This window comes from Macadamia integrifolia, unplaced genomic scaffold (assembly GCF_013358625.1).
Source record: "Macadamia integrifolia cultivar HAES 741 unplaced genomic scaffold, SCU_Mint_v3 scaffold2108, whole genome shotgun sequence".
Lineage (NCBI taxonomy): Eukaryota > Viridiplantae > Streptophyta > Magnoliopsida > Proteales > Proteaceae > Macadamia > Macadamia integrifolia.
The window spans coordinates 38,555-59,470 of NW_024868516.1; the positions used below are offsets into that span (position 1 = coordinate 38,555).

General features: G+C 38.2%; 1 protein-coding gene across 1 annotated transcript; it reads left to right on the top strand.

Moving 5' to 3' along the window:
• The first annotated feature begins 6,556 nt into the window (after positions 1 to 6,556).
• LOC122065743 (E3 ubiquitin protein ligase DRIP2-like) lies at positions 6,557 to 19,803 on the top strand. Its single transcript, XM_042629593.1, has 4 exons — positions 6,557 to 7,013; positions 7,101 to 7,148; positions 7,288 to 7,360; positions 19,439 to 19,803. The coding sequence occupies exons 1-4, from the start codon at positions 6,625 to 6,627 to the stop codon at positions 19,619 to 19,621; spliced, it is 693 nt and encodes a 230-aa protein (XP_042485527.1). The 5' UTR covers positions 6,557 to 6,624; the 3' UTR covers positions 19,622 to 19,803.
• The last annotated feature ends 1,113 nt before the right edge of the window (positions 19,804 to 20,916 follow it).

Here is a 20,916-nt window from a genome sequence, read left to right on the forward strand (position 1 = left end):
CAAGGTGGAAGAAGCATTGTGGGTTTGAAGTGATTTGGAGGGTTTGAAGTTGTTATTGAGCAAAGAAGGTAAGATGGTTTCCCATCACTTGAATCTAACCTAGATCTAGGTTAGAGCCATCCTATAAGACCTTGAAGGTGTGAAGAATGGATTTGGAAAAGCCCCATTTGAATCCCCAAAGAATGGAGGAAGTTGGGAAGAAACAGCAGGTTTTCTGCCAAGACCGGTGGGTGGAACCGGTGGGCCATCTGGCCTGCCTGTGGGCACCCACCTGAGAGGGCAGGGCCTTCGGGCACAACCGGCGGGCTAACCGGCGGGCCACCCTGCCCGCTGATCTTAGTAGGGCCCCCTGGCCCAACCGACGGGCCAGACCGATGGGCCAGACAGCCCACCTGTCTGACCCACCTGTGTGGCCCCGAAGGTGATTCTTACGTCCGATTGACCCAAATCGGGCGTGCGACCTTCTTTTAATGTTCTAAACATGATTTTGTCATCGGATATCGTTAATTTTGATCCTAAAATGGTGAAGTACTAACCCCGCTCACTCCTGTTAGGTTCATCAAATCTCCCGCTTCTCGCACCGAATCTCTCCCGTACCGAACGGGAATCCTTGTACACTACAGGTAAGTGGGGAGAGGACGTTTGGCCTTGTTTCAAGGCATTGTTTGGCATTCATTTACTTGTATCTAGTCTAGTCATGCCATCATGAATATGCTATGTAGATTAGTCATTCCTCACATTGTTATGCATGTGTGCTATGTTTACTTTCTAAATGCCAAGTGATGAGATGCTTATGTGATTGAATGTTGACATCATTGTGCATGATGCATTGATAGACTAGATGCCGTAGTCGGCTTGGAAACAAGTGCATTGGTGGCCCGTGGAATGGGACGCGGTGGCACTATGCAATCGTACTATTGTCATATAGGAGCATGCGGTATTTAGGATTTTCACCATCCTGTGCTACGACCCTTCCCAACAGGGGTTGAGGTGTTGGGTTACCATTTGGGGGGAAGCAGTGGATGCGGTTATCGGGTCACTGTGACGGTTAGACATAACGCCCGACGGGTCAATAGGACAGTCGACAACCCCGATGGTATATTCAAGAGGGCCAATCGTACTGCTTTTAAATTGCTGGAGTCAACACCTTTAATTTCAGTCATTTACTTTTCTGTTGAGAGCCAGTGGACGGCATTGTCTTTACTTTTCCGAGTACTCACGGTGGGCCTTCTCCGACAGCCCTATGGGCGTATCGCGGGATGGAGTTCGCGGCTCGTACCCGGAGTATACGCGCACTGTGGCTGTAGTAGCACTAAAATCGAAGACTTAGTAATGTTGCTTAGGTGGATGTGATTTAAAATGTATAGCATGACATGTAGTGCATATGATGGTGTTTTGATGTGTGGACTGCTGTGTGATCCATCTTACCACTTACTGAGCTAGTGAGCTCATCCCACGGGTACCCCCTTTTTAGATGATTTTGCAGGTCATACATCTGAGGAGCACAGGGTGGGTCCCACAGTCGAGTTTCCTGAAGAGGACTGGTGGACCCCTGAGGAGTTAGAGCACAACACTGATTGCTCGCGTGAGAGTTGTGCTGCGGGACCGCAGTTCTGAGGTCGTGCTGAGCTCCACTTCGGAGGCCGAGCTGAACTCTACTATGTGATGCCGAGCTGGGCTCAACCCTTGATGCCGAGCTGAGCTCTAGCCTTTGTTGCCGAGCCGAGCTGTGTACTTTGATTATTTTGATGATTTCCTTTACATACTTGATATATGAATTGTACTTTTATTGTGTAAATATCATGCCTTCGGGCCCACATGTACATAATTATTGTATCACAATTCGGGTATCAAGTATTATGGGATTATTCACAAGTAAAACTTAGTCTTCCGCTGATCTGATGAGTTTATATTAGTTGTGTGTATGTTGTGGTGGATTACAGTCTCTGATGATCCTGGCAGGTTTGGGTTAACCGGTGTTAACCCGGTCACTGGCCCGGTTCTGTGAGAACAGGGTGTGACACTATAGCTATCATCTAACAACTCTGAAACAACTTGTAACATCACTGAGAAGAGAAACTGCACACCCTCTGCCTTCACATATGTATTCAACTTGCTATACCAATAGGGTCATCTAGGGGTGTCAATCAGTCGGTCCGGCTCGGTTTTGATCCAGGTTGAGTCGGATTTGGTGTGGGAAAGCTGAAACCAAAACCGAACCAATAAGGAAATTCTGGTTTTGGTTTGGTTTTGATTTCGGTGCAGTTTGGTTTCGGTTTGTCTTCGGTTTCTTAAATCGATTTGTAGCCTGGTTGGTTTTGGTTTTTGGTCCAGTTTGGATTCGACTTTCCACACAAATGTATACAAAACTATGCAAATTTTGATTTCTTTAATGAATTTTGGAGTGTTTCGGTTTCTTACCGGTTTGGTTTCAATTTCGGTCCAGGTTTTGAGCCGATTTCGGTTTGGTTTCGGGTTCATCTGGTTTTTGGTGTGGTTCGGTTTGGTTTTGGGGTTGCAATACTCCAAACCGAACCGAACCAATAAGGCTTCGGTTTGGTTCGGTCCGTGTTGTTATCGGTTTGGTTCGGCCGGTTTTACCGGTTCGGTTTAGGAATTGACATCCCTAGGGTCATCTTTGGTCTTAAAGAAAGTGCCCATTGATACACCTCAACCTTCATCATCTTCTTTTTTGCTAGAAGATCAGAGTGTAATAGGAAAAATAAGAATATACAAGACAATGAAGAAACAAAATCACAAAGCACAAGAAATGAGTCCCCACCATTGGCATTTCCATCAACAGGGACTCACAACCGTTATCTCATAAACTGGAACCATGGTCAACAAGTTGCATCTCTTGCCAGCTCCTCATTCTTATGAGTTGGAAATGCAACCATCATAGCTAATGTATGGGCTTTTCTGCATCCTTTGCCAAGTAATATGCAATGGGTTTCATCTCCCTAAACAATGAATGATTTTCTACTTAATTGAATCAAGGTAAGGTTTGAGAGTGGCCCAATCCTGTCCGAGGAACCAAGGGATGCGCATGTGTTGAAATAAAATGATTGTTGCTGCCAAATCTGACACTATCCATAACGATTAAACTCCTTTGTCTTTGGCATATTGAAAGACATAGATAGTACTACAAAATTCTACCACAAATTTCGTATAAACCTCCAAATACACCTCAAAATTTAGAAGAACTCTTCCTTTTATGGTCGCGAAGATGCCCTCCTCCTGCTCTACCCGAGTTCCCTAAGGAGCACCATCCACATTCAATCTGGCCCGTAATTGCGGATGTTTACACTAGAAAATCTCCAAGATACCACTGAAGGAGCAGCAACCGATGGAACCCCAGCCTTCTACATGCAATCAAATCCACTACATTCTTAATTTTAACCTTTAATTTTGAGTAAGCTAGACTGAACACAATTTTTATTGCCTTTAGGACCATTGAAGCCGATATAGCTCTTCCTTCCTGGTACCTCTGTAAGAAACAGAATATAGGCAATAAAGCTATGGCTAGTGATTCAGAGGATACACATAATACAAATGAAGGCACACCAATACTTCCTAACAATGCTGATTCAATATTGCCTATTGATTACTCTACTCCAACCAATGTTATACCAACAGTTTAGACACGACAACCTATTATGGAGAGGATGAAGATTGTGACTGAGTTTCATAAGATTGACCAATTTAATGGTCAGAATTTCAAACGGTGGAAACAAATGATGTTATTCGCTTGGTCTCAAGTTGGGGTTGCCTTTGCTTTGACATAACCAAAGCCACAACAAACTGAGGGTCCGATTCTTGAAGCAAAAAGGCTTGAATGGGTGGAGGCTGATTTCAGTGCAAGAACCGCATTTTGAATGCTCTTTCAATTGAATTATATAGTGTGTATAATTCTTTTGAGTAAGCTCATTTGATGTGGAATGCACTCACAAAGAAGTATACATTTGAGGATGCAGGGAGCAGCAAATATGTGGTGGAAAATTTTCTCAACTTTGTTATGGTTGAGGGAGAAGACATATCACCCCAAATTGATAAGTTTCAGGTCTTTGTTGGTAAGTTGACAAAAGAAAATATCATTTTGCAGGATGCATTTGTTACCAATTCCTTAATTGAAAAACTACCTTCCTCTTGGAATGATTTCAAATTAACAATGAAATATACGAGGAATGAGTGGACATTCGAACAAATGGTAGTTCGAATTAAAATTGAGGAAAGGAACAAGGCAAAGGATAAGATTAAAGCAAGTAGCACTAAAAAATTGAAGGCTAACATTGTTGAGACGGGGAAACAAAACCAATCCAAGAAAGGTCTTCAAATAAAGAAAGACAAGACCTTCAAGAAGAAGAAGAGTAAATGTTTCATTTGTGGAAAATGGGTCATTTTAAGAATGAATGTCGAAACAAGAAGAAGATGTCGGATAAGACAAAGATTAATTTACTTGAAGATGACATATTCACTGCCATGATTACTGAAGTCTATATGGTTGAAAACCCTAAAGAATGGATAATAGTTATAGGTGCCACTAGACATATTAGTGGAGACCATAATGTATTTATTAAATATTTCCCTATCACCACAACCAGCACAAAAAAAAAAAAAAAAAAATGAAAAATAAAAAAATCAATATCCTTTCCTTGAAAAACAAGAAATCAGAACCGCTTTTCTCCTCCTAGACCTGATCTCCTTTGAGGTCTTAGAAACAAGAATAAAAAAGACAAAAGGAGAATTTCGAAATCCTCGATTTGGAAATAATTTCGCTGCGGCCCGAGTTGCAGCCTAGTAGCTCCAACCCTATGACAACAGTCAAGGGAATGGAATCCCAGAGGCAACTTTGAAAATACCCACCTAGGGTGAATTTTTCCACCTGTACGCCTGAGATTCCATTCTGCTGGTTGGTACCAGGGGTTGCAAGTACTTGGCTGCAGCCCATACAACAGCCAAGTTTCGTTCCAAAGAATGAACCTCTCTCTCTCTCTAAACTTTCATCCTATATTTATAGATCTTGAAGCTTTCACCGGAGGGAATCGGACATTCACCTCAGTCGTTGTCACAAGTGGCCACGGTTGTAACCGTTCGAGCCTTTAGAAGCCTCCAACTCTCTCTCCCCTTTCACTGTCTTCTTCCCCGTAGCGCAATCTTCCCTTCTCCAATCTCCACTCTTTTTTTCCCAAAAAGGCACACATCTCTCTTTCACATACAAGTCAAATCGGGACCAAAAGATTAAAACCAGGGTTGGGCTTAGGGCGTTCCTGACGGACCATAAAATCAATCCTTACTTGCCATAACCTTGACTCAAGGTAAAAAAATTTCAGCGCAAGGATGGCCCTCAGGGCTAAAATATTCGAGCTTGGCCCTATGCGCCCCTATTTGTACTTGTATGGGCAAAGCACTATTCATGAGTCATTACATTAAGGTGTGAGTCGATTGATTTCGTTATTTGATTGATACCATTTTCCCCTTTTGAAATTACATATACCATACAGAACTCCGGTGCAGATTTGATCAAATACATTGCCTCATATGGGTTCCTAGAATTTGCATGAGTTTTTTGTTTTGAATCACTGCTAAAAATGCATCCTGCGTCCTCAGAATAAGAATGTTTACCAAACACACAGCCTAAATTTAAACATGATCACATGGCATAAAAAAATTATGTATTATCCAATCCAACGGTACAATGAATTAATATGGACCCTACACGTGGCATAGATATCCACCTCAAGACAGAGAAACGTACCCCAGATTCTCGGAGGGCTGGAGCGTCACCTCCTTCGTGTTCGTGGGTTGTGAATGTAATGTATGCATAACGTATTCCCAGATCAGACCAATTGCTCAACCTGACTCAACAAGAAAACAAACAAACAAACCAGGGACGAGGAGGACAGCGACCGTAACCGGGGAAGGAAAGCGAGTACTAGGTGGATCTTTCCCTTGCATCGCTCACTGATTGATTATATCGGTAAGTAAGATATCAATAACTTCTCCGTTTCTTAACTCTCAAGTTTATCAGCGAAAGACAACATTTCATGTTCTCTCTCTCTCTCTCTCTCTCTCTCTCTCTCTCTCTCAACCGATTTCCAGCAAAATGAAAGAATGTGAGAGAACCCACAGCTGCAGAAGTAAAAGGCAAACCACTTACCTAAAAATCATCACAGTGGTATTCAGTACAATGAGGGTTCTCTCTCTCTCTCTCTGTCTCTGTCTGTGTGTGTGTGTTTATGAGGAACCCTAATGGATACTGTGCTAGTGTGCGACGACAACAGTAACAATAACAAAGAAAGCATCTAAAAGCAGCAAAATCTAAAGTGCCCGCCCTTCTTTCGTCTATAATTCCGTGCTGGGGTTTAATCCCAAGAAAACTGAAAAGAGAAACATTGAGAGGAAAGGGTCTTTAGGAGGGGTGAAGAAGGGCCGGAGGGGGGGGGGTAATAAAGATCATTAAATGAATGAAAATATAATACTATATAATTCTTCTGAATTTAATGCACTCTAAAAATAGGATTGTTTTTTCTCCTTTGTGACTTTTTCCGCTCTATAAAGCCAAATCAGAACGGAAACCAAAACCAAACCCTAATCGCCTCCGTTTTTTACCTTACAACAGCACTCATGTCTTCCTTATCTTCGAACAACAACCCCTCTCAGGAAAACAAAGACAAAAAAATTACCCAAGAAGGAGAGGAAATAGAAAAAAGGAATGGAGAAGAAGAAACTACCGAAGAAGTAAAGGAGCAAGAAGAAGAAAAAAAGGAAGAGGAACCAAGTCAAGGAGAATTAGGGTTAGGGAATCAGCAGGTCCCCTCTGAGGAAAACAAAGACAACAAAATTAACCAAGAAGGTGAGGAACAAGAAAAAAATAATGGAGAGGAAGAAACTACCCAAGAAGTAAAGGAGAAAGAAGGGGAACCAAGACAGGGAGAATTAGGGTTAGGGAATCAGCAGGTGCAGACCACCTGGACGGTCGGGCTGTGGTTTTCCCTTCGCTCTGCGCCTAATCGGTATGTGGATCTGCTTCTATCTAGTGGTACTTCAAAAAAAAAAAAAAAAAAAAAAAAAATCTCTGATTCAGTGGTTCATGATCGCAGGAAAGGGGAGACGTTGCCTCAACTTCCAAGGCAGTATATCAGAGTGAAGTAAGTGGTGCAGTTGAGAGCTAGCCTTACGTAAAAATGTTCTGATCTTCATTTCATTCTCCTTGTTAATGACGATGTGCTGTAAAATCAGTGGAAAGCTAACATTTTATATTATTTTAATTTATTTTCATTTTGGTAGAGAAGAGAACATGACAGTTTTGACAGTAAAGAAGTACCTCGTTACAAAGTTTGGGCTCGAAAGTGAGGCTGAGGTAATTATCAATTCTGTTCTTTCCATTATTCATTTTACAGCTTAAGATGATGATAGTATTTGTTTCAGAAAATATGGTTTTTGTTTCTGTTCTTTGGGATGAACATTGAGATTCGATTACGTGGGTTGGTTTGAGTTTCTCAGGCCTTTGTATAAATGCTGGAAATGGAGAGGTGGTAGGGTTTACAGAAGCAGATTGTAGGCATCCATTCATTAGAAGAAATAGGTCCATTATGGGTAAAGAGTTTTGTCACAATGACTAAAGAACAGAAAGCAGACTTGTTGCTAGCAAGGGTTAAGGATGAGAGAGAGAGAGAGAGAGAGAGAGAGAGAGATATGTGCCGTTCCTTGGATTAATAGGTCTAGTAAGTAAGAAAGGATAAGGAGTGTTCCGTCTACCAGTTGTGAGGACAAAAATTGAAAAATAATTCCATCCTCTCTCCCCTTCGATAATTTTGGAGCTTGCGATCCTCTCTCCGCTTTCTCGGGAGTAGGTTTCTTCTTTCTCTTTCCGCACTTCCCCTCTTCTATTCCTCCCAAGATTGTTTGGGATTATGTCCACTATCTTTTAGACGATATGAAGTGCATGGGGAAAACATATTGTTTAGAGTCGCCACCTAGGATTGAGATCCTAGAACCCTTATGGTAAGCCAAATTCTAGTTGAGGGATTGAGCTCGAGTAGGAGGTTAAATTCCTGTGAAAGGATTGAACCCATAAATTTGACTTCATATTTGGTTTGTTCCAAAGATGTGGTCCATGTCAGGTTACGAGTGTGGGAAGGTGTAAGACACCCACCTCGCCTGAAAATTCCGATCATCCTATCAGATGTTTGGATTTTGAATATTCTCCCTTGAGAATTTAATGATCCTAACCAATACGTATACTATGGTATTTTTCACTAAAGGCTCGAAGTGATTTTATTAATGAAGGAAAATACAAAGACATCGAAGGATATTTTTTGTCCCCACCTTCGGCATGGCCATCAGCAGGGAAAAAAAACCTCAATTACGTATACTATGGTTGCTTAAGTAACATCATAGTGAAAATGAACATTGATGAATCTTATGAAATGATGGAACCAATCACTTGCACATGAAATGATAAAATTCACACAGTTTGTATGGTACAATTACATGAGTTCATGATTGCAGTTCTAGCAAAATCTATCCCTTAGTATGCAATGCAAGATTCGATTGTGGTCCAGTCATTCTTGAATACTATAACTTGGAAAATTCCTCATTGCATTAGAGAGGAAAATTTCGTTGCTGAATTTCTAGCGAAAGATGCAGCAAAATATGGAATTACAAACCTCAATGCCTCATTTCCTTCCTTTGTCAGAGAAGAAGTTTCGTACGATAAGACAAAACCAAGATTTCTTTTCTGTCAACGGTTTAAGTCCCCTACTAATCGCAATGCTGAAGGTGGGGGTCCTTGAATCCAGTTTTATGTATCATAGTATTGTCCTATTCTTCTTTTCCTTTCTTAATATAATTTCTGGTCTTCTAGCAAAAAACTAATTTACCTATTAATACATGAAAATAAATGAAGTTAAAACATGAAATCAAATGGGACGATAGATGATTCTAACATATCCACAACTAAACCATACATTTGAATTGAAAATCAATATCATATGCTTGTACTAGATGATGGGAAATCATGTGTGATCACAAAAAATGATGAAAATTATTATCATAAAATTCACATGAAACAATGGAAAGAATCTACCAATTATCACATGAAATGATAACATACTTGAACAAATTGCATGAAATGATTAGAAGATTATGATTAGTACATTAAATGATAAGAGGATTATGATAAGTACATGAAATGATGGGTAATTTAAATCTATCTACATGCATGCCTATCTTATGAAATATGAGATAATAGAAGACCAAATCTAGTTATCCTCATGAGGTAATGAAAATAATAATATTTTATGTAAACCAATACAAGAAATCATAAAGAAAATAGTTTTAAAAAATTTAATCCATTACCCATGAATACAAGTGTGTAATCCATGTAGTTTCCCCAACTTAGCGACGAAACTTAGTTTGCTTCTCTCTTTCTTGGAGGAAAGGCCAATATTTGGCAGAGCTTCTACTCTAGTGAACTTGGATATGGCTTAAGAAAATTGGACAATGCTACCATGCTATGTTGAAATGATTAATACTAGCTTAGGTATTTGGGCAGCACTTCCACGTCATTTTGAAAATAGGGTTTTCACTTAATAAAAAAAGGGGCAGCACTTTTGCACAATGTAGAAACAATTACTATTTTTACGAAAATAAGTTGGTGAAATTTCATTACATGGTAAGAGATGCACTGGCCTTTGAACAGGCGGATGTGGCCTCCACACCATGGCTTTATGGTCAGCTTCTTGCTTTAAGAGTACTATTGGCTTCGAGGATTGGACCTTAAACATGGGTTCTATTGATTGGGCTTCTAGGACTTTGCATAAGGGAAAAATTAGTAAAACTAAGGTGACAAGGTGAAGGCAAAATAGAAGGAGAATAGTTATAAAGGCTTAGTTTTGACTGGGATTTCCCATAGAGGGAACTCAATTTATTCTTTCAGTCTATTGGTTATTGTGCTGATCTTATTAGTGACGTTTTGGATGATAAAAATCCAAATATTTGGATCATTTGGAGGAGTAATTTGCAACACCTAGATTTTGTTAGTTATTCTAACCAACATATTTCTGTCAATGTTGATTGCAATGGTGAAAATTTTATTTTATCTGCAATTTATGATAGCTGCTTCCGTGGGGCCTAGAACCAGTTACCAATCATTCTCCACCTTCATTGGTCATTGGAGACTTTAATACCACGTTATTTTCTTATAAAAAATATGGGCCAGGAAGGTTTTATTTGGGGCCAGATTCTAATTTTACTGTAATGGTGGATTCATTTGTTCTTCATGCTATACATTCTAGAGGAAACAAGTTTACATAGAGTAATAATAGGAGAAGGGGGATGTTACGGTCCCATATCAGCTTATGGGGGTTGATCCCGCATCGATTTCCTATGGGAATTGATGTCGGTTGATATGGTCTTGGGTCCCCTCACCTTGTAAGCCGGTTTGTAAGGTTGAATTCTTCCAGGACCATAATAATGGTTTCAAAGTAGCCGATCTTCGGCCCAACTTGCATGTGGGAGGAGTGACCTGGTGCCAGAATGAAAGCCGCTAGAGAAGGGCTACCTATCACTAGGAAGAAACCTTGGAGGAGAGTAAAAGCCCCTTTAGAAAGGGCTACCTGATCCGGAGTGGGCCGCCATGGACGTTAGGTTCGGAAGTGTGGTGGTATGTTATAATCCCATATCAACTTATGGGGGTTGATCCCACATTGGTTTCCTATGGGAATTAATGTGGGTTGATATGGTCTGGGGTCACATCACCTTGTAAGCCGGTTTATGGGGTTGATTTCTTCTAGGATCGTAATATATTTTATTTTTTTAGGGACATGGTAGAGAGAGGGAGAGGAAATAAAAGAAATAGAGATAATGTAGGGATTTGGCTAATTAGGAGGTGCATGCCTCTTGGCTTTACAGACGAAGTAGGACATCTAGCTTGGATAAGGAAGCCTACCTCTTTTCTTGGGAGAGAAAATAGGAAATCTTGGCAACTTTAAATCATATCAATTCATTATACTTGTGCCTATGAAAAAGATTTGCAAACAAATTACAACTGTACACTCCACAATCCCACTCCACACTCCACTTGATTGTAACTTCTATCCACTTCCATATTAAATTGCATAAATATCAAATACTCCACCATGGCAATAACTCCTACCCATATACGAATACAATAATAATATAAACAATACAATAATAGTTATTACTATAATTAGAATTAAAAAAAAAAACTAGGTTCGTAACAATCATTCCCCCTCGAATTGTCCTTGTACTCAAGGACCACTAGGATCCCATATTTTGATAGTAAAAATTGCAGTCAATGAATCTGTTAATTCGAGATGCACGAATCTAGTTGTAAAGATGGGCATGTTCTTGAGGGGAATGATGAATGGTACATTGCTCTTCTTTTTTTTCTTCGTTTCCTTTTGCTTCTTTTTCTTCATCATCATCTTCTTCTTCTTTCTCTTTTTCTCCTCTCTTATTGGTTGCTTTGGTTACATGGGTATGATAGTAGCCATGGACTTAAACTTTTTCAAGATTTTTTCCAACAATTCTATTTCTAATCTTATTGAAAATCTCCACGTGGAACCGGCTCTAATACCAAATGATAGAGACACGGTAGAGAGAGGGAGAGGAAATAGGAGAAATAGAGATAATGTAGGGATTTGGCTAATTAGGAGGTGCATGCCTCTTGGCTTTACGGACGTCTGGCTTGGATAAGAAAGCCCACCTCTTCTCTTGGGAGAGAAAATATGAAACCTTGGCAACTTCAAATCATATCCATCCATTATACTTGTGCCTATTAAATAGGTTTACAAACAAGGTACAACCGTACACTCCACAATCCCTCTCCACACTCCATTTAATTTTAAGTTCTATCTACTTCCATATTGAGTTGCATAACTTTCAAACACTCCACCATGGAAATAACTCATACCCGTATACAAATACAATAATAATAGTAAACAATAAAATAATAGTAATAATTATTATTATTATTATAATTATAATTAAAAAATAGGTACGTAACAGGGGAATGTATCTGTGGTATTGGATAGAAGCTTCTGTAATGATCCATGGTAGGATAGTTTTCATGACTCTTTTCAAAGGATCCTTCCTGGAGTTGGTTTAAACCATTTTCCAATTTTGTTGACTTCCACGTAGGTTCCAAGACTAGCAAATTATCCTTTCCGCATATAGAGATTCTGGTTGGAGCATTCTGATTTTTTGGCAATAGTGTAAAATTTAAGGTCTTTCCCAATTCGAGGTTCACCTATTTACTTTGTCCTTCAAAAGTTAAAAAGGTCGAAAGGTGTTCTCAATGAATGGTCTCATGTAGCATTTCCAAATATAGATAGTGAGTTGAAGAATACTAGAGTACCTATAGAAGATTCTTAAGAGATGATTGAGATGGTGGCAATGTTTGACTTCTTGTTTGATTGTGAAGCACAGGCAAACGCAGCTCACAACAAGCATTATTATTACAAGAGAAAATTTGGGCGGAGAAATCTAGAGTGAGATGGTTAAAGAGTGGTGATCGCAGTACTAAATTTTTTCATGTCTATACTGAAATCCATCATGTGAAGAAAACAATCTGTGTTTTTAAGAGGGCGGATGGAATTCTTTTGTTTGATCCAACCCAAATTAGTGCAAACATTGCTGATTTTTATGAGGGTTCTCACAAGAAGATAAATTGTACATTGCGCCTAGTGCTTCTCAGTTGTATCCTAACCTTGTTACTCAAGGGATCAACATAACCCTTACTTGTTTCCCCTGTCTTGAAGAGATAAAAACAACTGCATTTGACATGGATCTAGATAGTGCACCAGGACCTGACGGATTCTTTGGAACATTTTATGTAAGTGTTGGCAAATCATTAACTCTGATATTTGCAAAATTGTCCAAAATTCCTTTTGAGAGGGAGTTTTGAAAAAAGGAATAAATAATAATTTCATTACTTTAATTCCTAACGTGGAAGTGGCTATATCCTTGGATAAATTTAGTCCAATCTATTTGGGAAATTTCTTTTATAATATATTTCTAACATTTTGGGGTTGACATTTTCAAAGACAGAGTAAAATAGGATTTTTTTTTTCTCTAAAGATTAGAAGAATTTCATTAACGATGAAAAGGAGAAATACAAAGCCAAGGATTTTAATTCCCCCACCTTCGGCATGGCCAACAGCAGGGGAAGAAAAATCCGCTAATACATTATACGGAATCTGGGTCTTTACTCCGCATCAAAAGCATTCTCATATCTAATGTGCATAGGGAAGGAAGCAGGACAGCTAGAATTCCTTGATTTTGTGGCATCTCTAGCTAGAAAATCAGTTGCTACATTTGCTTCGCGGAAACAATGGGTGATCTTCCAACTAATAGAGTCTAAGAAGCAAAGACATGAGATCCAATCCTGATAAATGTACCAAGGAATGGATCGGACCTGAACCACCAAAACCATTGCTGCTAAGTCTAACTCTATCCATAAGCAAGATGCCTTCAGCTCTTTTGCCAGCAAAATGCCTTCAATGAGAGCTTTGAATTCCACATAATAGTTTGATTGAACGTTCAAAATCGCAAGGATTTATTAAATTATGGATTGAGAGTGACTCAGTTGTTGTAGTTAATCTGATCCTCAAAGGGACCTCTCCATGTGAATCAATCTCCCTCATGGGATTGCTTAAAATCAAGGATCAGAAGACAAAACAAATTTTGGATAGAATGACTCATGAGAGTAATCTGGGTATACCTATCTACTTTGATATCGGTTCAGGATTATTCAAATTGAATCTTGAAGATAAGAGGTGCGGCTACAAATTTTATGAAATAGGTACTTTCTTAGATTCTAGGTGGAAAAGGGTTTAAAATGGCCATCAAGTTACTATACTCAGATAGCCCGAGTCTGAAAATGTCAATAGCCTCAAAGGTTCAACTCTTCTAGGTTGGATCTTTTTGGGCGGCATGACCTCAACTCTTCAAGATTGAAGGCTCAGCTCTTCTAGACTGATTGAAATCCTAATCTCTTCAAGAATGGGTGAAACTTAACTTGATTTCAAATGAGGAAATTCCATGGTTCACACTCTAGAGATGGCTTCATGTTAGCTCTTATTTGGAGAATGTTACCTAGAAGATTTCTCATAATTTTAGGGAAGCGAACTCGGTAGCAGACTATTTGGCAAAAAAGCAGCTAATTCGAAGATTACATCTTTCGATGTTGCTTTCTCTAGTCATATTTCAGAGACGATGGCAAGAGATGTAGCAACTAGACCTTACTATAGATTCCTTTAGTGTATGGCTTGGGTCCCTACTAATGGCAATGCCGAAGGTTAGGGCCCTACTCGCTTTGTGGTTTGGATGTCTGTGTGTTATTTCTATTTCTTCTTGACTTTTAATAAATTAATTTGGTAGAAAAAAAAATTAGGAACTCTTCAAGGTTCAAAATAAGAAACTTGGAGCAACTTTAAGAATTCTTTAATTAGAAATTATATTTTAAAAACTAAAAATTTGTCCTCTATATATAGGATTACAACCTTTAACCTATGAGACCACAATCACCTCTATATATAGGATTACAACCTTTAACCTATGAGACCACAATCATGTCTTAGACTTCCAAGTTGTGACTTGGATCAATCACAAGATACATAGGGGAAAAAAAACTTAAATAGAAAACCTAGATATGAAAGTTAGTTGAGATCTTTCATGAATTGTTGAGGTCTCCCATACCTTGATGCTATTCCTACGTTGATTGTTGAGTTTCACAAAGTTTCTTTTATAGAGAATCTAGATACCAAGATAATGCTCATAGGGTAAACTGTAATATAGGGAAGACCAAAAGACTTTGACTAGGACTCCTTCATTAGAGAAATCGAATTTTCTGAATAGGACTAGGTTGTTGGGTTGAAAAGTAACCTAACCACTTAGTGCTCCGTTCTTTCTTGGCTTTGGTTCGAGTGGGTCAAATGGGTTTTGTGGTTTTGGGTCTGCATCATACTCCCCTTATTGAAACCACCCTAAAATGTCCTCATATGCCACCAAGATCAAATGGGAACAAGTTGACATCTCCATTCATTTTGTTGAATAGCAAAGTTGACCATGCAATTTGGCCACAAGTTGGTTGATCATCTCTTCTTGATATACACGAACAAAATTGGTTCATCTATGTCATTTTCGTCTTGATTATATATTGCATTCACATTTGGTTTGTTAATAATTTATGACTCAAACAAACGTAACTCTAAGTGAAGGCATTGACATATCCACAAATGGATCAACACACTCGACTTGAGGAATTGATGACTCTTTTTCATATCAATCATGATAAACTCTACCGTTGCCATTGCCTCTTTCATATGGGAATCTGAAAAAGAATCAATAGACACAAGAAATGACTCAAACAAACTTAACTCATCCAGGCTACTCATTGAATTTGGAAGGTTCTCTCAAATAAATTTGGATATTAAAGTTTTCGCCTTAAAAAAAAAAAAAAATTAGTCATTGACTGAACTTCTTGTGATAAAGTTAAATCACATGTCTCGGAAACATTATGTAAATAGTCGACAATTTTGTCATTGATTGAAATCAAATTTGAGAATTTTGGTTTGTTGTTGATACTCCTCGTGTGAACAGATCTTTTGACTCTTTGAAATATCAAGAGCAAGTGTTAGATGCATCCTTAATTAAATGTTCGAACATCGCAGAGTTTTCTTCAAATGTTCAATCTCAAGAATCAATTCCACCACTTGATGTTGAAATTACTACATCTCAACCTCAAGATCTAATTTAGCAATATATTGAGGCTGTAGATTTTCATTCCTACGACTTGGTTGAATTTGGGGCATGGTTCTCTTCTCTAAACCTCTTATCCCAAATAATGTAAGCTCCCACACAGGATTGCTCAAACTCAAGGATTGGGAGAGTAGTTGCTTTTGTAGATGAAACCAATCTTGGATAGAATGACCAATGACCAGTAATTTGTGTATAACTATCTGCTTAGATATCAGTTTGGGATGATTCAAATTGAATCTTGAAGACAAGCGATGGGGCTACAACTTTTATAAAATAGGTTTTCTTGAGATCTAGGTGGAAAAGGGCTTACCGTCAAGTTACCATACTTGTATAGTCCGAATCTGAAAATGTCAATAGTCTCAAAGGTTCAATTCTTCTAGGTTGGATCTTTTTTTTTTTTTTTTGGGGGGGGGGGGATGTGACTTCACCTCTTCAAGGTTGAAAGCTAAGCTCTTCTAGACTGATTGAAACCTAATCCCTTTAAGGATGGGTGAAACTCAACTTGGTTTCAAATGAGGAACTCTTCCTAGTTCATAATAAGAAGCTTGGAGCAGCTTTGAGAATTCTTTGTTTAAAAATTATATGTTAGCAACTCATAATTTATCCTCTATGTATATGATTATAACCTTTAACTTAGGAGACTACAACCTCTTTTAGTAAAAAAAAATAGGAGACTACAACCATCTCTTAGACTTCCAGTTGTGACTTGGAGGAAAAACAAGACACATATGAAAGTAAAAAAAATTAAATAGAAAAATCTTGAAATAGAAAACTAGTTGAGATCTTCCATAAGTTATTGAGGTCTCCCATTCCTTGATGCTATTCCCATATTGATTGTTGAGTTTCACAAAGTTTCTTTTATGGAGAGTCAAGATACCAAGATACTCCTCATAGGGTGAAGTGTAACTAGGGGAAGACCAAAAGATTTTGACTAGGACCCCTTCATTAGAGAAACTGAATTTTTTGAATAGGACTAGGCCCTAGCCACTTGGTGCTTGGTTCTTTCTTGTCCTTGGTTCGAGTGGGTCAATGGGCTTTGTGATCCTAGGTTTGGATCACCATGGTATGTTAGTCAAAAGTGGTCGAGTATGGTTCCCCATATGAGTTCCATAGAATAGACGATAACTCATTATTATCGTGAAGCAAATCCTGCTACTGATTACCTTGCAAAATCAGCTGCAAAGTATGAGACCTCAAATCCTGTCCAAGCTTGGCCGCAAAGTTGTTGTCACCATGTTTTTGACATTTTTTTCGGCAACCATGTATTAGTTTTGCCACATTGCAGCTCAAAAAGGGCTGAAATTTTGTAAACAAGTAGATCCTAAGGTCTGTTCTATATGCCAGCAGATAGTTATTTAAGCAAACAAAAAAATTTTTTTTTGGGTGAATAGAATATATTAAATGGAAAAGAGAGAGAGAGAGAGAGAGAGAGAGAGAGAGAGAGAGAGAGAGAGAGCCTAACAAGCCACAACGGCAAACTAAGGGAAGAAACCCCAACTCAAGCCCAATCAAAACACCAATAAATGGAGATGCAATAAAACCCAGAAAGAAGGAAGAAATAAATCCAAGAGGGGAATACATCAAAACCGAGAGGAAGGAAAAAAACAAAACCAGAAAGATGATACATCAAAACTAAGGGTGGGGAGAGCAATAAGTGGAAGGAACCTATTGTAAATCAAGTACCTTAGTTTAGATAGTGAGTCCTAGGAATTGTGTCTCTGGTCTTATTCAAAAAAATCAATTCCTAGCTAGGAGTATACTATTATACAACCCTGTCCCCTATGAACCAACTCAGTTAAGGAACCTGTGTTTATGATTTGAAACAAATCACAAGAATTTTAAAGGACATGAAAAGCTTTGATTTCTTAAATATGAGAATGTCCACTGTCTTTTTTTTAATTAATTTTTTTTTTCCCTTGAACTGGTGTTTGAACCAAACTGATCAAACTGGTTTCACTAAGTAACATAACAATTTAGGAAGTAATTGACAATATCACTATTTAAGCTTAAGATCAATATGGGACTCTTTGTCCTTAAAACAAAGCAAAGTACTATCCATATTCACAGTAGTTCAATTTTCATCTGTTGATTAGATAATCTTGATATTTTGATTACTATGATGAGATGTGTAAGAGGAAACAAAGAGAAACTAGAAAAGAAAGGAAGAGATGTTAACCAAAATGCATTAGCCAAATCCACTAAAATTCAAGCACAAAGTTTGTCAGCTGCGAAAATATTGGTTTAGAAATATGGACCCCTTTCAATATCATATCATAGAAAGAAGGAAAGTTGAAGTGAGGAAGCTTACAACCAATTAGCATTGTAACATGAGGAAGGGGAAGAACTTGATCAAATTTGCAATAAGCAATTACAACCCCCAAAAGAAAATAAGGCATAAACTTGTTGCCACCATGCATGGTGGCAAAAATGTTGTGACCATGGCAAGTCGTTTTGCCGTGAGGAAGTGATGTGGCATATCCATCTGCTGGATACGATGGTAATGGTCTGGAATTTGGATTAGTCAAGTGTCAAATTTTAGCCTCAAATCCAATCATTTATATTTCCATATATTTAATAGTATTCCCTCCCATGTATGTCAATGCACCTCCTCAATAACCCCCCTGCTCCCTCTTTGTGCTCTTTTTAACTTTCATGATTTGTTTACCACTGGCCAACTTTGATTAGGCTGAAACATTACATGATAATCTTTCATTTCACCACAAATGAATTGTATGAATAGCCTGGCGTTTTATTCCTCCCACAAACACCATAGCACTGCTAAAAGGGTAGCCTTTAAAATAATTTTCATCACCCGAGGACCAAAAACCAATTTCACATCTGCTTAAATAAATCCTTAGGAAAGAAGCAATCAACTCAAAACTTCATAAAAAATGGAACTAATTGTCTAATTGAGAAACCGAAACCCTAACCAATAGTAAAATCAGGGTCTTGGTACTATCATTAATTAAACTGATTGCACAGCCAAATAACAAAAGAAAATAAATCTCAGATGGGGAAATATCCAGGAAAACAAAAACAGAAAAGGAATACTAGTAAAAAAGTTGTAACAGAAGCAGATTGATAGAGAAGTAATACTTGTACCGAACAGTCCAACAGGCTGAAATTTTCAACAGAATAATTTGTAGATAGATAGTATTATGCCTGCTCTTTGTTGAATCTCGGTAATTCTCTTACTCCTGTTTAATTCCTGTCTATGCATTTTTTTTCCTAGATCAAATTCATTAGTCATTGTTTGCTAGTTTAATTAGATTTTATTTTACGGAAAATTTTAAATAGATTTTAAGAGTCCAGCAAGGAAGAGTGATCTGATACAAAAATAAGGTTGTAAAAGAGCTTGGGACATGCAAAAAATGGTCATAGGAGAAGTGGTGAGGAAAAACATATACTGATTAGGCCTTGCTCCAAATATGGCATCGAATAGAGCGGATTAGAGGACCTAGATCCGAGTAGCGGATCCCATCTAACTGTGTTCTACTTCGTTGCTATTTTTGTGATTGTTTTAAGACTTTGTTGTTGTTAATATTGTTAAACAACCTTATTAATTATAATATATATATATATATATATATTCTTCTGGTTTTAACTATTGCTGTTGTTGTAGCTCACTCACTTTTTAACATGTTGATGGCAGATTGATCTTTCATGCATGGGACGGCAATTGTTGGATTCCCAGACGCTAAAGTATGCGCGTGATATCGTATGGCGTGGTAGACTGATTGAAACTCTCACTCCATCTGAATCCATTCATGCTACAAATGAAAGCGCTGCAAATCTTGTGATGCCATTACATTATGCGAAGCACTGTGTGGAGTAGGTAATATTGATGAGAAATAAACTGATTAAGGAGACTCTTTTATCTTTTCTAGTATTTGTCTATTTCAAACTCTTTTAACATGTCTGTATAATGAGAAATAGCTGAAGCACCCCAAGACATTATTATGCTGTTTGTCTTAACTATGTTTTCCTTATATGCAGCACCTTAAGACATTATTCTGCTGTTTGTCTTACTATGTTTTTGTAGGTTTTTTTCTTTTTTTCCTCTTGGCATCCAAACATAGCCTAAGGTTAAATTGGAACCGGTTCTATATTCATGCATATTGTGCTTGGGTGGCAGTTTATTTATGATGAGGCCCCTCTTCCCTATTCACATTTGGATCGGCTCTTTCCTTAGACTGCAACCTGACATGCAAACGCAAAACGATTTTTGATTACATTAGTTTAGAGAGTTTTTTTCTTTTTTATTTATTTATTTATTATTATTTTTTTTTAATTTGTAATTTGTGGATCCTACACTTAATCTAGGTGGAAACTCTTTACCATTGAGACCTAGATCCATGGTGTGGTTAAAACCCAAAATGAATGTTACTTGGGCCCAGATCTTCTCCGACTATTGTGATGCCCAATGAGGCAACCGATGATTGAGGGTGCACATCAACATGTTGAAGTGCATGCCCAGATCTTCCCAGCCATTGAATGTCTCACTGTGCGTTCCAGTGCTTTGAGAGGATGAGGGATTCTGGATCCTTTATTCTAATGCCGAGGTGGCATTTTATGAATAGGTTATTTTAAGGGGTTGGGCACATGGGCTCACCAAAAGTGAGGCATACCAATTCTTGGCTGCGCACGCCACAGTGCTTTGGGTATTTGTAGTCCTTAAAAACATTCAGCAAATTCAATTGAATTTTTGTGCTTAATTACTTTAAAAACCACTTTTTTTTTTTTTTTTTTATAAGTTACTACTTAAATGAGATGACAATTGTACTACCTATAATTTAGGGGTGTGTAAGTTTGCCCTTGACGGCCTAGACCTATTCAGGCTCGTTCAGAGCCCGAACAAGGCTTGGGCTAAGATTTCTGACCCTGAGGGTTAATTAGGGTTGAAAAACACTGATCCTGGGTCAAGGAATCCAACTCAACCCAACCTTGGATTTAATCCTGATTTATATAATAAAATTTAGGATTATCATCCCATCATTTTATTCAGAATAATAAAATCTGGGTCATTGGTTTTGATAGTTAGGTGTCCCAAACATCTATTATTGTGTGCATTTCAAAATTTTAATTGCATATTGATCATTTGATATATTGGTGCTTTTTTTTTTTTTTTTT

What these genes read in the sequence shown, in the direction of transcription:
- LOC122065743 (XM_042629593.1), top strand. Translation starts at nt 6,625, where the DNA reads ATGTCTTCCTTATCTTCGAACAACAACCCCTCTCAGGAAAACAAAGAC. An exon ending in AGGCAGTATATCAGAGTGAA is followed by an intron (nt 7,149 to 7,287) that starts GTAAGTGGTGCA and finishes TCATTTTGGTAG; the next exon opens with AGAAGAGAACATGACAGTTT. An exon ending in GGCTCGAAAGTGAGGCTGAG is followed by an intron (nt 7,361 to 19,438) that starts GTAATTATCAAT and finishes TGTTGATGGCAG; the next exon opens with ATTGATCTTTCATGCATGGG.